Source organism: Triturus cristatus, chromosome 10 (assembly GCF_964204655.1).
Source record: "Triturus cristatus chromosome 10, aTriCri1.1, whole genome shotgun sequence".
Classification (NCBI taxonomy): Eukaryota; Metazoa; Chordata; class Amphibia; order Caudata; family Salamandridae; genus Triturus; species Triturus cristatus.
In genome coordinates this window covers 380,575,156-380,589,870 of record NC_140593.1, presented here as the reverse complement: position 1 = coordinate 380,589,870, position 14,715 = coordinate 380,575,156, and the positions used below count along the sequence as shown (strand labels likewise).

Genomic DNA, 14,715 nt, shown 5'->3' with positions numbered 1-14,715 from the left:
GCAGAAAGGGAGGGTTGGGGTAAGCAGCGGACAAGCTGGTGGGGAGATAAAGCAACACAAAGTAACGGCAGGGTGGGAATTTCAATGGGGTAGTGGGGTAGTAGCACACACGGGAGACAGCAAGAAAACATATACACTCCCAAGGAGTGCTGTAAGAGAAAGAAAAGAAAAAGTAGCTCTCTGAAGGCAAGCAATGGCAGGATACCCGTCACCCAATCAAAAGGAAAGGATTGTAAAAGAAGATATGCTCCAGTGGAGAGGCAAACAAATGAAGAGGAAGGAAAGTCATGGAATAAGAGGCAAGCATATTCGATTGACAAGAAAGAAAACCAATGGCAAGCAATGACCAAAATGTTACTGTAAGCACTGATATTGTTAAAACACGTCTTCGACAACATAAGTTAAGATCTGTCTGTAAGCAAGACCTAAATAAATTACTGTGTGAGAAAGGGGGTGGGGGCTTAGAGAGGGTGGGGTGCTGCAAGGATGGAGTGACTCTGAATCCATTACTGCCTCAGCAGCCAAGGAGGGCCCTTCCAGGAAGTAGGGCCATTGAGAGGAGGCGATGCTTTGTACCTGGCACGGTATAAGGAGCCAATCCTACTCTCCCCAGAAACACCCATCAAGGCTTCTAATGCCACCATGCCACCTCCCATGTCCTTGAGCCGTGGCAAAGCCTGGGATGAATTTCTACTACTACTTAAAGTGACATACAGGGAAAAGATGGCAGGGCAGGAAGGAGAAAAGAGAGGGAAGTGTGAGGCAGATGAGGTGAGGTGTGAGAGGAATGCGGAGCAATGCATATAGTAATAGAGACGTATGGGGAGAAGCAAAAACAAGCAGACACAAGAGGGAAAAGTGCAAGGTGTGGGAACAGGCTATCACCAGCCGATAAAGAGGCTGTAGTTGTAAAACAGTCCCTCAAGCACTTTAATGCAAAAACGTCCTTGAGAGGGTATACAAGTTAACAATCAATAGCATCAGTAGATAGAAAAATATTTCCTTTGGCGGAGCCAAAATGTATTGACAAACGGTTGAAAAAGGTAGGTCAACAAATGCCAATGGTTAAAACGGAGATGCCCAAACGACACTCTACAGCATTCCTTACAAGTTGGCCAGGGTACACCATCTTTAGTGAGAATATCACACACAAGCCAATTCTATGTGGCTGGTATTACTAGGGGCAGGAACACACCTGGTACAACCAATGGGGCTACAGGGCTGATGCAAAGGGGTCAGGACTAGTCCAGTCAACAGTATGCAATGCTTCCCCAAGCATGCCCCTGTGCATACACTGTCCCTAACCCCCTCCTGACTTACCAGCCCCACACAGCAGCTTGCTATGGCACCCTATGTTGATTTGGTAATTGCTCAGTGCAGGTGGTAGGGTGATTGCAAAAGTACCCGGAATTGGGGAAAAAAAGTTTGACAAGGTAATTCGGGGTCAAATCCGTTACTTCTCATTTCATGAGCTAAACCTCAGAATGCCCGTAGTGGAGTGTGGAGATACCAGTCAGAATCAGCAGTTCTATCCTGGTACAATCCCCTCTTCATTCATGGCAACGGCAATAAGGATCCAAGTATATTAAAGACAATAGTTATGTTTAACAGCTGTGCTGTCAAACATCTCTGAAGATTGAATTAGTGTGGGTCAGTCTGCAGTTGAGTGGGATCACGCCGTGACACAAGGTAGAACTTCAACTGCTTACATAGTCCTCTACCACTGAATCAAATCCCCAGTCACCAGTGGAATCAAGGAAAGATCCTTTATAGTGCCCCTCCTTCTGAATACATAGGTCTTCCCATTCAATGACCCTGTCAGTGTGTGCAACCGAAGTTTATCAAAGTTTCAGACAACAAACATGTCAGGGAAGCAAACAAACACACAAACATGCAGTGAAGCAGGGACTCCAATTCAACCAGAGGTGGGTGAACAGTCAGGTTTACTATGGCAGAGTATGCTTTAGTCTGGAAATTACCTTAAGGATTGCTTGCTAACGGAGAATTCACTTGAGACACATGCCTCACATATTTTGCCGGATATGTTCAAATGCTTTGCGCTGCTGCTGCACTGTTTTGGTGTTGCCCGGAAAGACCATTATTTTATAGGCGCCAAAGGAGGCCGGCTTCATCATGTCTCGATCTTTGTAGTTCAGAAAGCGGTTGTGCCGGGGCACCAGGTGGAGGTCTAGCACAATGAGCCCCTTCAATCATGATTCATGAAGCCCGCAGAGGAGCCTTTCTTCTGACACAGTTCGCCTCAGCAACGGTTCCAAGAATGACTCCAGGCTGCTGCCATCTACCCCTTCAGGGAAACCCACAAACTGTACAGTAATGTGGAGGGTTTGACCTTCTGCAGCATTATCCTAGTGTGTCAGTTCTTTAGCGATGACAGTCCACGGTGTCCCAGCTGATTAGGTCTTCTAGTTCAGATATAGAGCGCTCTGCCTCTGTTCAGCCCTTTGCTTCTGTTCAGCCCACTTACAGTGAACAGTAATTCTTAGGTCTTGATGTAGGTGGGTGACATACATGCCCACATCCCCCTTCTTAGTTTAGAAGGCAGTACAAGAAGCCTGGATTACTTGTAGGATGAGGTCAGTTGAGGAAGTGGGGACTAAAGAAGACCTGCATCTAGGGTCTCTGTTTTTGATGACATCTATCAGGAGGCCTGAGACTGTGTAAGTGATTTAGCATACTTGCCCATCTTGTACTGACGAGGAATATGGCCTGGCTTATATTTAGCCAGACTATGTTGAGTCAGTCTACCACGAGGCTCCTTTGGCAGTGTAGGGATACATCACTGTTTCAGCGCTGTGATACGTTTAGTTTCCCAGTCAACCTCTTTTCTAGGGGACGTGCCCTAGTTGGGCCTTTCCAGTGTAACACACTGTATAGACTCAGCTTCTCAGTCCTTCAGGATGTGGCATTGCATCAAATTCTCAAGAGTCAATGAGTCATTTAGTAGACAATGGGTTTGTACGTTTTACTAGTCAATAGTATCCTCTTCCAAGGGCTCTTCCTTAACAGTTGCATGTTCCTTTGCCTATTTCTCCTCTCTCGCTATAAACATCCAGACAAAATCCTGAATAAATGTCACCATCAATGCACACACACACAAAAAAAAAATCAGGATTGTATGCAATAAACAATTCGACACTTGTGGAGGGCCCTGCACCAAGGAGAACCACAAATATAGCGTTGTCTGGCTGTGGATGGCCCAACACATTGAATGAGACAAGCTTGCAGAGTTCTAGCGGTCTATCGAGGATCGCTGCTATGGCCCTGGACACAAAGGAGCTGTGTGGTAGTGAGTTGGTTGGTTGGTTGGTATGAGTAGGTAAGAGGGGAATGCCGTTGGCCCCAGCTGGATTGTAATGCTTGAACACTATGTACAGAGGAGGCTGGACATGGGGTGCGACACATACTTGTTCCGGTACACACGAGGGCTGGTGGCTGCAACTCTGTGGGGAGGATCTACTGGTAGCCTAATCCTCATGCAGGAGTAGGTGGCAGGTCGGGTTGCGAGACGATGAGCTACAGAACTGGAGGCCTTTTGGAACTAAGGAGCAAAGTCGGAGCAGCGGGCCCCTCGGGGCTCTATGTACAATTAATGGGCTTGGCGGGCCAAGTTCCAGAAAGATGCTCTTGGGATATACTGCCCCTTGATTGAAGGCAGAAGCCTGTAAAGCTAATTGGGAGATATCACACAGAGGTTGAAACAAATCAATGCACAGCACAAGAGAGCTTGAGAAGAAGACTTCATTGGGGCTCTTCTAGGCCTCTCCTCTGTGGATTATAATAAACTAGAAGACGTGGGGAGCTGTTGACCTCTTGGTGATTTACTGTAGGTAATTCTGAGCTATAGAATGGTGAGAGAAAGCTGGCCCTATCCGTCTCAGACAAATTAGATCCTAAACTACACACAGAAGAAAATGGACACCTCAGAAAAAACATGAAAAAGTGAGTGTGTGGTTGGGGACTTGACCGCTACAAACTTAATGGCTGCCATATAAGACTTGCAAGCAGCTCTTGAACTTAAAATTGATATGGTATCTCTCAAGTTGAACTTAATACACACAGACCTATGTAGGATGACGGAAAGGACTAGTGCTACAGAGAAAGCATCCCACACCCAGAGGAATTACAAAAATTAGAGGAACGTCTAGGTCGTCAATCTCCGGGAAGTTGTCTGAAACGTGTCAGTTAAACTGAGGATGCAGAATGGAGGTTGTGATACAACTTGCGATTCATAGTTTTGCACGAAAAGGCAGAGAGTGCCTCTGCAGAGACCTTCTAGAAGACCACAGGCCGTCCAGCATTTCAATTATAGGGAAGATGGTCAGTAGTGGATGACTAAGCAGTGGCTCAATGTACTACCCCCGCCCACACCCAAAAAATAAGGGCACCTCACTGGCTGTGGCCCGCCGGATGTACTGATGCTTGTGGTACTGGTAACTGTGTCCTACAAACAGTTATTTTTTAATTGTTATGTTCTAAGAGGAACGGATGTGATGGGTGTGTATGTCGGTGTCCAGCTACTACTGGGTTGTTTTAAACATTAGTAGAATTGCAGGAGTTGTCTCTCAGAGCAGGTTGCAATCCATAGATAATGAAAACTGAAAATTCCCAGAGCAGCAATAACAGGACAAACTGCTGAGTACGAGTGAAGTGAGAATTGCAGTCACAGTGGCACTTTTTTGGAAACAGTATTGGGTTATTACTATGAGAAAAGCATTAATCTAGATTGTTCAGGCTTCACAAATTATACCAAACTCTATAGATAACAATTGTTCCTGAGCTGGCAAACAATAAATGTAGCCTCCTCAAGGGAGGCCAATCTCGATGCACAGGTGCAGACCAGGTTTACTGTTAAATACAAAATTGGTAGTATAAGATCCTGATGGCCAAGATATACTGATATACTGCCCGCTGGATGGTAAAGAATTGTGCCTGACGAATGTATATGCCCCAAATGTGGTAGATCTAACCTTTTTCCCCAGTCTGAATAACGTGGGGTCTATGTGGTTACAGTGCCATGATTTGGGGTGGAAATTTTAATTATATCATCATTGAGACTCATAACAAAATCTACCCTAGGGTGAGAGCGGAGCACAGGTTGGAGGTTCAGCTACAGGAGGGTCCTAGCCCAATTGGGAATCATGGCTGTGTGGAGAGAGCACCACTCAGGTGACAGTCTACTCATTCTACTCCACACCACAAGCATCTTACAGTAGATCAGATTACTTTTTCTATATAAATACATGAAAATTGAACGGCGGTGAGGTGTCTTGGCTGTATATTGTTCGACCACTCACCACTGCAGGTGACATGTGTCCAGTGTGATAGCAGACTGCATATACCACTTAGATTTCCAGGTCACGATCCTAGATACATTAGTGCAATATTTACAGAAAAACTGAGATATCACAGCCACAAGTGAGAGTAAATGGGACATCCTGAAGGCGGTGATCTGAACAGGGTGCAAGAGCAAAACTTTGAGTAAATGCTCTGCTTAAGGGCACATTAGCGAAACTAGAAGTAGTAATAGCCTACCTGGCGCGCAAGAGAGGCCCTGGGGCCGCTAGGTTTACCGATAATTTGGTAGGGAAGTGTGTGCTTGGCACCACAGAAGACACACTGGATAAATCCACTTCTGTGGATTTTCGGCAATGCCTCAATGGAGAGGAAACTAAATCAGGGTGATTGCTAATGTGGATGTTGTGCAATGAAACCCAAACGTTGAGGGTGAAGGATGATAGGGGTGTACCACAGGTCACTCAGGAATGGGTATTAAGGGATTACTTGCACACACAATATGGAAAGCATCAAGTAGAAAAAAACGACTATGTGGGGAAGATCGCTGTACCTAAATGTCTTACAAACTTGCAGAGATGCTTGAGACGGCAAAGTAGGAACTTTAGAATACATTGGAGACATTGTAAGGGAGAAAGGCTCCAGGATCAAACGAACTCCTAGCTGGGTACAGTACGAATACGAGATCCAGGGCATACCTTTGCCACTTAGGGTGGTATATCAAACACACAACTAGGGCAGACGTGGGTTAGATATTCACTGCGTTACTGGAACTAAACTACACCTGAGTGAAGAGCCCCAAGCAGGGTAATATCGGTCTTGGGTTGCTTGTGTTTCAGTTCAGGGAGGACCGGACCTGGGGGTTTGTGATGGACTTCCAACTGAACCAGAGTTCAGACCGATTTGCGTATGGCATGGTGAGGGCGGTAGACCTATCTCCTTGCTGTACCTGGCACTGCGTTGTGACAAACCAGAGAAGGTGGTGAGAGTAAGGGGAGAGAAGCAAGGCAGATAAGGAAGACAAGGAGACAGACTTGGAGTGCAGCAGAATTCTTTAATATACAAAAATAAGGCACACTTTCGATATTTTTAATATATGTTTTTGATCAAGATTTAGTTTATCCCACTCTACTTCTAAAGATTTTTCCACAAGAGACACATGACCCTGTTGCGCATGGTACAAAGCAGATTTTCTGCACGTAATGTGGTGATGTGGTATGGTGCAGTTGTTTTGGAGTGCAGTGATGAAGCGACAGGTTACTGGCAGGGGGTTGGTTGTGCAAATGATTAAGCCTTGCGTGCTGGAGGTCTATCCTCGTTTGAGGAGGGTAAAAATGAAATAAAAAGTGATCGCAGTATCCCTGCCCCAGGCGAGGAGGTAAATAACACACGGAGTACAAAACTTGAGTCCCTCTTTCATGCAGTGGCATAAAGATACATTAGAATGCTGGCTATCAGAAGAGACACGAATGAGGAGTGCGTACAGATGAGAAGGCAGAGGAAGGCTTTAGGACCTGGAAAGAATTCTAGCATAAACTTGTGTCGCCTTCCGTCACTTGTGGAGTGCTTGCATAGCAATGCATGAGAGATTATTTTACGTTTCAATTGGACACTGAATCATCGAAAATTAACTTATTTTTTTCATAGTTGCATTGCATACAGGAGCAAGAATTTCTTATTTTGCTTTTTCACTGTAGCATGATTTTCAAACACATTTCAATCAAGACAATGCAAGCCAGAACTATACATTTTGCGAAAGCTTGTTGAGACAGCAGCTCAACACAGATGAACCAGAAACAGGCTATGGGGGATTGATACTACCCGAGAGAAGACGTTGATAAATGTGAAAAAGTGGAAATAAGAAAACAAAAAAAAACCAGTGCTTCTCTCTAGACCTGTTCATAATCCTTCACGAGACACGTGCGAAGGTGGCTTTATTGTTGGTATTTAAAGAAGAACATACGTTTATACATAAAGACAGGCCTTCGTATGTAGCACATTATGGGGCTGGGCTCCTTCTCATGCCGTGGGCTTCTGAACACGCAAGGGTGTGTTAGTGCTAGAATACACTTCAAAGCTACCTTTGCTCATTTGTTATAAAAGAAAATCTACGGAATGAACTAATGAACAACGTCCTGCGGCTCAGACACCCCACACAAAGCACACTAGAAGATCCCCTGGAAGACCAGGCACGGGGTCTTTCTATTGTTTCCACTGGACTTCTAGCGCCGAGTAAGCACTGCCGGCTGGTCATCACTCGTCCAAGACAAAGGCGCCTCAGCACAAGGATTATGGTCACAGAGTAGTGCTGCAACCGGATAGAACATGCGCCAGGGCTTCTGGGAGCGCTGAATCAGCACAAGTGTGCTATTGAAACCAGACCGACTTAAACCCAAAGCCACACCATGTCACTAAAATAACAAGTCCACCAAACAACAACCAAACCCCTTTGGTGATGCTGACAGATGTTTCCAAATCACTACTTCTACAAAGCATGAACGAAATGGGCGAAAACGAGATTTTCAAGGGCAGGTTTAGAACACGGAAGATGGGGGTGCTCAGGAAACCCAATTAAAGTGCTTCCTCTCACAGAGACACTTAGGCCATGTCTGTTTCAGCTGTGGGCTGCAATGGAACACGGGAGCAACAGACCTTATGGACACCGACAGCCGGGGGGGCAGATACGCCTCAATGTGAAGACATACGTTTACAGATGTAAATAGTACCAGATATTGATAAACCAATTAGCGCCGATATAAAGCAAATCCCCTGTTTATCTTAATTACAAAGTGACAAGTTAATAGGTCAGGGTAGTCCAACATCTGAGACGAGGGCAATTCAATAGAACAGCTCCGTCTTGATATGGTAATTAAGAGGAAATGTGAATCCATTAGCCTGTTATTTTAATACCTCCAGCGCAAAAGCGGGTTTTATTGCTTGTTCGCATTGGCTTAGCAGGATACGCTGCGCTGGTTTGATTAATTTTTACACAATCTAGAGGTTTTAGCGAGTGCTTTCTCGAGGGGGCTGGCTCGATGGGCGCTCACAAACCCATCAATCATGTTTAAGTAACGCCCAGAATATTGTCGTGTGTGGGATCTTTGTCAAGGGGGGAAATAATGCAGCCTGTCCGTTCAGGGGCAGCAGACTTCTAAAACAGTCCCACAGACTGTCAAGAGAAGACCACAAAAAGGAATAGGTTTGCAAAAAAGCACACGTAATATGAGCACACACAGAAAACACTCTCCGATGTGGTCTCCACGACACGTTCAAATGTTAGCGTCATCCTTCTTGAGTATTTGAATACAACGCAACCGAGTGGAATAACCGCGTGCTCGGCATCGCATACGGATCGCTATCAAGGCTAGAGATGCGGCTTAAGGTCACACTAACAACGCATTTGTCGCATAGCTGGCATGCACTGTCGGATAGGGTGACCAACTGACATGGGTGCAAATTCAGGACAGTGAGTGTAAAAATTCAGGACAAGGGGTCAAAATTCAGGACAAAAATTCAGGACAGGAGGTCAAAATTCAGGACAAAAATTCAGGACAGGAGGTCAAAATTCAGGACAAAAGATACGTTTTACAGACACATCAGAGAAGGTTGCGCAATAGTATATAAGTAAGTAAATAGACAACTACTAAAGTACAAGTGAAAGTAAGTTTATATTAGATTGAGACAATTGTGCACTTCATGGTTTGTCAGTGTGCGTGCAGCTTTAAGCAAATGTGCAGGTCTTTTTGTGATAACAAAACCGCCCCCACCTTTCCAGCTCCCAGAGAAAACGCCCAATGCCCGGTTCGGCCAGGCCGGCCTTGCTACCACCCTCCAATGGCGCCCCTCATCTTCACATAGACCCTCTCTCACGTGTATTTAATTTCTTCTATAGTGCTACTCATCCCAAGTATGTGGGGCAGAGTGTTGGAGTGCGTTACAACACACACATATTATATAGAGACAATCACTCATATAAATGTGAGTGTCAATGTATAGGAAATGTTGCTTAAGATAATGAGGCTTACAATGTGTAATCATACTTTCATCCATCATTCAGTCTTTCACCATTCATTCTGTCCTTCCATCTATGTGCCCATCCATGTCCATATTCATCCATTTACAAGCCTATCCATCACGTATCCTTCCATCCATCATTTCACTCATCCATCCCTCAATCCACCCTTTTACTCATCCATCATCCACCCTTTCACCCTATCCATCCGTACACTCATCTATCCACTCTTCCACCCATCCATCCATCCATTCACTCATCCATCCAGCCATTTACCTATCCAGCCATCCTTTCACTTACTTATTCATCCATCCAGTCACTCATCCTTCTACCCATTCACCCATTCAGTCATTCATTTATCCATCCCCCTTTCTCTTTCAAATCCCCTTTTACTTAGCCATAAATCCTTCCATCCACCCACCCATCCATCTACTCATCCACTCATGAATCCATCCATTGAACCTATCATTCATCCATCCTTTCACTCATCCATCCATCCTTTCTCATCCATCCACCATTTCACTCCTTCACTCATCTATCCATCCTTTTGTCCATCTACCTGCCCTTTCACTCACTCATCCAGCCTTACATCCACCCTTTCACTCATCCGTCCATCCATTCACCCTTTCACTTATCAATTCATCAATCCATCCTTCATTTCACTCATCCATCCACCCATTCTCTCACCCGTCATCCATCCTTTCACTCATCCATCAATCCATCATTTCACTCATCTATCCACCCATCCCTATACCCATCCCTTCATTTACTTACTCACTCACCTTTTCACATTAATAATGAGACCCATCAAGAACTCCACCCTCGCTGTAGTTCCTAAAGCAAGGGGTGGGGTGGGGCAGGGTTCACTATGCCCCTGCACTTAGGCAATCTGAAAAAGTGGAAGGCATGAGTCATGCATGATGCACAGTGCCTGGACGTGGGGCGACTTTGACATGGTGTTGTTTCCAGAGGTTTAAGTGGGATGTAAAAACTAGGGGAGTCTCTCCAAAAGGGTGTTTAATGTAATAAAATGCGTGGCTTAAAACACAAACTAAAAATCAGTGCTGAATATAATGTGCCGCCTGACTGGTATTTTTGTTGCTTGTGTCATTGCATCCAGATATATAATACAACAAGTAACGTTACACTTAGAACAAGCCAGAACTATTGGCTTTGTCAATGGTTGTTAGTTGCATAAAAGTAAAAAGCAGCAACCATGGCTGCTATACTATAACTATAATCCTTTCCTTTGATCTTCTTTCACTGCCTTCCTTCATTAACTGGATTCTCAGGTAGCAGCAGCCTGGGCGTTTTGCGCTTCCAGGTGACAGAATGCCCTGCCCTGGACCGAGGCTGGAGGAGGCCACCACATGCTGTGCCAGCCCAGACTGCCCCATTGTCATTCTGTATGTGGCAATCAGCCCCACACAGAATGACAATGGGCGGGTGGGGGCTGCTCTTGTACTCGGAGGAGTGCGAGGCAGCCCCATCACGGAGCTGAGGCCTCTCGCAGGGGAACAGATCTGTTCTCTGTAATGCCTAAAATTACGGACAAAAGGCGTCCGTAAAAAGGATCCTCACGGACAACGGACGTGAGGTCCAATTTACCGACTGTCCGTGAAATTTACGGACGGTTGGTCAACCTACTGTCGGATAACATTATCGGGCAGGATTCCGTGTCTGGGGATTGCAGGCGTATGCTTCGAGTAAATCTATCACAGTAAATTATTGTGTTACATTTGCCAAATGAAACCACCACTAAACGAGACTCGAGCGTGTGTTATTCTTAAATATCAGTACAATGTGTGTGTGGTTAGTGCAACACATCGTACATAAATGATTCGAAAATATGAACAGATCAAGGGAAGATTTAATCTGCAGAGTGTAGATTGAAGACAAGTATTCTAAGCACTGTAAGGAAAGCCATTTCCCCCACAGAGAGTTCTATAGCCAAATGCCATCTCAGGTTCCATCTTCTACTAAGATAGTAGCAGAAGGAGATTTTAATCGATGGGTTGATGACCCTGCAGTATCAGCTGCTCAAGCCCTAGTAGAAAACCTTGCGTTCCAAGACATACTTATCCAATCACAAACAACATGGTTACCTTGAAGCTTGTACACTCATTCAGAAATCAGCGAGGGCTTTTGCCTGAAAAGTTAATGACATGGCTACAGGGCCCAGAAGGGTCCCGTTTCAATGTCCATTGCTTATAACCTTACAAAACGTAAGGAGTATGGTTTAAAAAGACAACTTCCTTGAACACAGAGGTGTGGCACACATTTTGGTTTCCAATCCAACCCTCCACCAGGTATTGCAGTGCCTCCAGGGTTGGTGCACTTCCCCACCCAGGGAAAACAATGTTGTTCAAAGAAAGACGAGAAAAAACAAAAGTAGCGCTTCCTTGGCAAACTCTGTAAAGTGACACTAATGCGTTTGGGTGTGAATAAAATCAATCTGGCCACTTTGTGACCACGGTCTTGCTTTATTTAGTTATCTCTAATATAGTGAACCTTTTATTTCTCTCCGTCCAAAGGCTGCACTTTGGAATAGAACGACAGTTCAAGAAAAAGTGTTTTTCTGTTTTTAGATCCATTTCACAGGGGAACAAATAAACTAAAGCAGAGGAAAAAGAGTGTTAGAAGAGTTTCTTGAAGTCATGGTTTTCAGCAAGTGAGGAGCAAGACAGAAAGAGGGAAAGAGGGAATAAGAGGAAGAAAGAAGGGGGGGGGGGCAGCTGCCAGCAGCAGAGCAGGAGAAGTGGGCACTGTCCTGGTCTTCTCTGGGCAAGAGGGAAAAGCCACAGTCCCTTTCCTTCTCTGCCCACCCAGTGGCGTAACACAGGCCCCCGCATCCCCCGCGGTGAGGGGGGGCAAGCTCCAGTGGGCCCCCTCAGCAAAGAACTCTAGTCGGAGAGCTCCCGATTTAGACCGGAGGGGACCCCTCCACATACCTTGCAGGGGGGCCCCCTCAAGTTTTGTTACGCCAGTGTGCCCACCCGCCCGTCCTCGAACAGGCCACAAATGCGGAATCTCATCTATAAGCCTTGGCTATTTATCATCCTGGGACGCATTCTTAAAAATATAACAGAAGGGGGACGGATTCCACTAAATTAAAGAAGTAGGGACACGTTGTGCCCTGCCGATTCCGCCCACTTCCACCACTGAGTAAATGTGACCATGATTCAGCACGTTCTATAAAACACTCCAAGTAACGGGCCACATTGCCTCCTCATTCGTCTGGGCCTGCAACACATGCGTATTTAAAAGTAGTCCCTAAATGTTTACAGCACAAGAGCTTGTAAAGCAGTCCCTCTTACACTGCAGCACCTCACAGTTACATGTGCCAGTACAGGAGGAGGGGCAGCATGTCTACGGGAAACAACCTTTACAACGCAGTCATTACATCGCACTACCTTTACAATGCAGTCATTACAACGCAACATCCTTTAACATCACATGCCATTACAACGCAGCCATTACATTGCATGTCACTACAACGCATGTCATTACAACGCAATATAAGGCAAGTAATGGGGAATAGTAATTTTTACCCCTACAGTATCCAATACTTACGCTACTGTTGCCCTGAAAGTAATATGCGTTGTAATGGTATGCGTTGTAATGGTTTGCGTTGTATTGTGATGCGTTGTAATGCGATGCGTTGTAAATGTAGTTTCTGAAAATGCGTTGCGATGGCATGCGATGTCAAATCGTGCGTTGTAATGGATGTTGCGGTGTAAAAACTGCGTTGTAAAGGCATGTGTTGCAAATGTTTGTGTTGTAACGTCATATATTCCATGTCTACGCATGTGGACATAAGATACTGCCAAGTTTCAAGTGGAGAGGCATTTGGCAGTGGCACGACGTGCTATATCCCTTTCTATGTGAGTGGTAGGATACTATTCCAAGCTTGCATGGCAACAATAGGCACTGATATATCTAGCAAGATACAAATCATTTTTCAATTCAACCACAGCAATATTGAGTCAAACCCCCCCCCAAAAAATCACAAAAGTAACAGCTGCAATGCTTGAATAATCTCAGCCGATGCTCATTACTCAGGGATGCATTTTTTTTTGCTGTCAACTAGCAAAATAGTCCCACCACAAAACTTATCGGGCACCTTTTTTGTAATTCTGTACACTGCTTTTTTCAGTATGACTGCCGTAAATGTTACATTTTTTGTTATCTGTTTTGGCGAAAGTTGTTTTAAAACTGTGCCTCACATAAAGAGTTACACCTCAGTCTTACCATTTCTGAAAATACACTTTTCCAGATCTGTCTAGTATCACGTTTGAGCTTTAAAAACCTTTGATCATGCGCCAGCAACAACTTCCGGGTCATCCGCTGCTATCAAATCCTGCAGAGCTGGGATTATAATTTCTAGTCCCAGACTATGTGTATTTACATATATCTTCTAACATGAACTCTTTACCTTTTTAGGACATTTTGTGATGTAGTTTTCCAATATTCATCTTTGTGGTGCTTTTCAGGAAGCATACAGTACATTTAATCTTCAGTTGCAGTTTTAGATAAATCATCGCTATTCAACCTACCTATAGTTTACAACTCTATGTATGCTTCCACAGTAGAGGAAATAACTACGATTGTAATCATTACATGCGAGGTGGCGGAGTGTGGTCCATCTCCAGCTCTTAGAGAACCAGCCGGGTTACATTTACTGAGTTATCTGTAAAGAGCACGGATAATCTATAATGCAAATGAGACTCATCTGCCAAATCAGTGAACCTCTACGACAATGGTGCCCATCTGATGAGTTACTAAGCCATCAGGACAAACCACTTACTAGCCTAAATACATACTAGCTAATCCCCTAATATGTGTCCTTTAAATTTCCCGGGATTTGCTGAGTCACAAGAAAGGTAAACTTGCTACATTAATAACTGGAAGATTTTAAACGATAATTGGTCAGAGATTTATGCCTACATTTGCATGTTATGCATAATTGAATAGGAAAACACAAAAGAGAAAAGGCATAATAATTTTTCTTTTTAATTACAAACCTGATTCCAAGATTCATTGTTTCAGCTGTCCCAATCATACCAATGGCTAACAGCATGTTGTTGCAGATCTTGGCAGCCTGAAAAGAAAAAGTCTTGATAGTCATCTATAGCGTCACTCAAACTATACGTATCAACCTGCGGCTTAAAAAAAATCCCACTACTAAGATACTGCAGTCATTTGAGCAACATGGACTAAATTAGGTAAGAAATGGAAGAAAACAAAATGGCCCTTATTCCAATCGCTGCAATTATCTTGGTGTTTGCACTCAAAACGCAATTATAACTGGTGTGCAAACTCTGCACACAACCACGTTTCACCCAGCAAAAACAAATATGTGGGGAAAAAATGCAAGATTCTGAGGTTTG

At 44.5% G+C, this 14,715-nt stretch overlaps 1 protein-coding gene across 1 annotated transcript in view; it reads right to left on the bottom strand.

The window, feature by feature from the left end:
• Positions 1-14,715, bottom strand: part of HIBADH (3-hydroxyisobutyrate dehydrogenase) — a 502,228-nt gene that overhangs the window by 65,402 nt on the left and 422,111 nt on the right. The window contains exon 6 of the mRNA XM_085631622.1: positions 14,350-14,426. Within this exon, the coding sequence (XP_085487748.1) occupies positions 14,350-14,426 (77 nt within the window). The remainder of the gene's footprint in view (positions 1-14,349; positions 14,427-14,715) is intronic.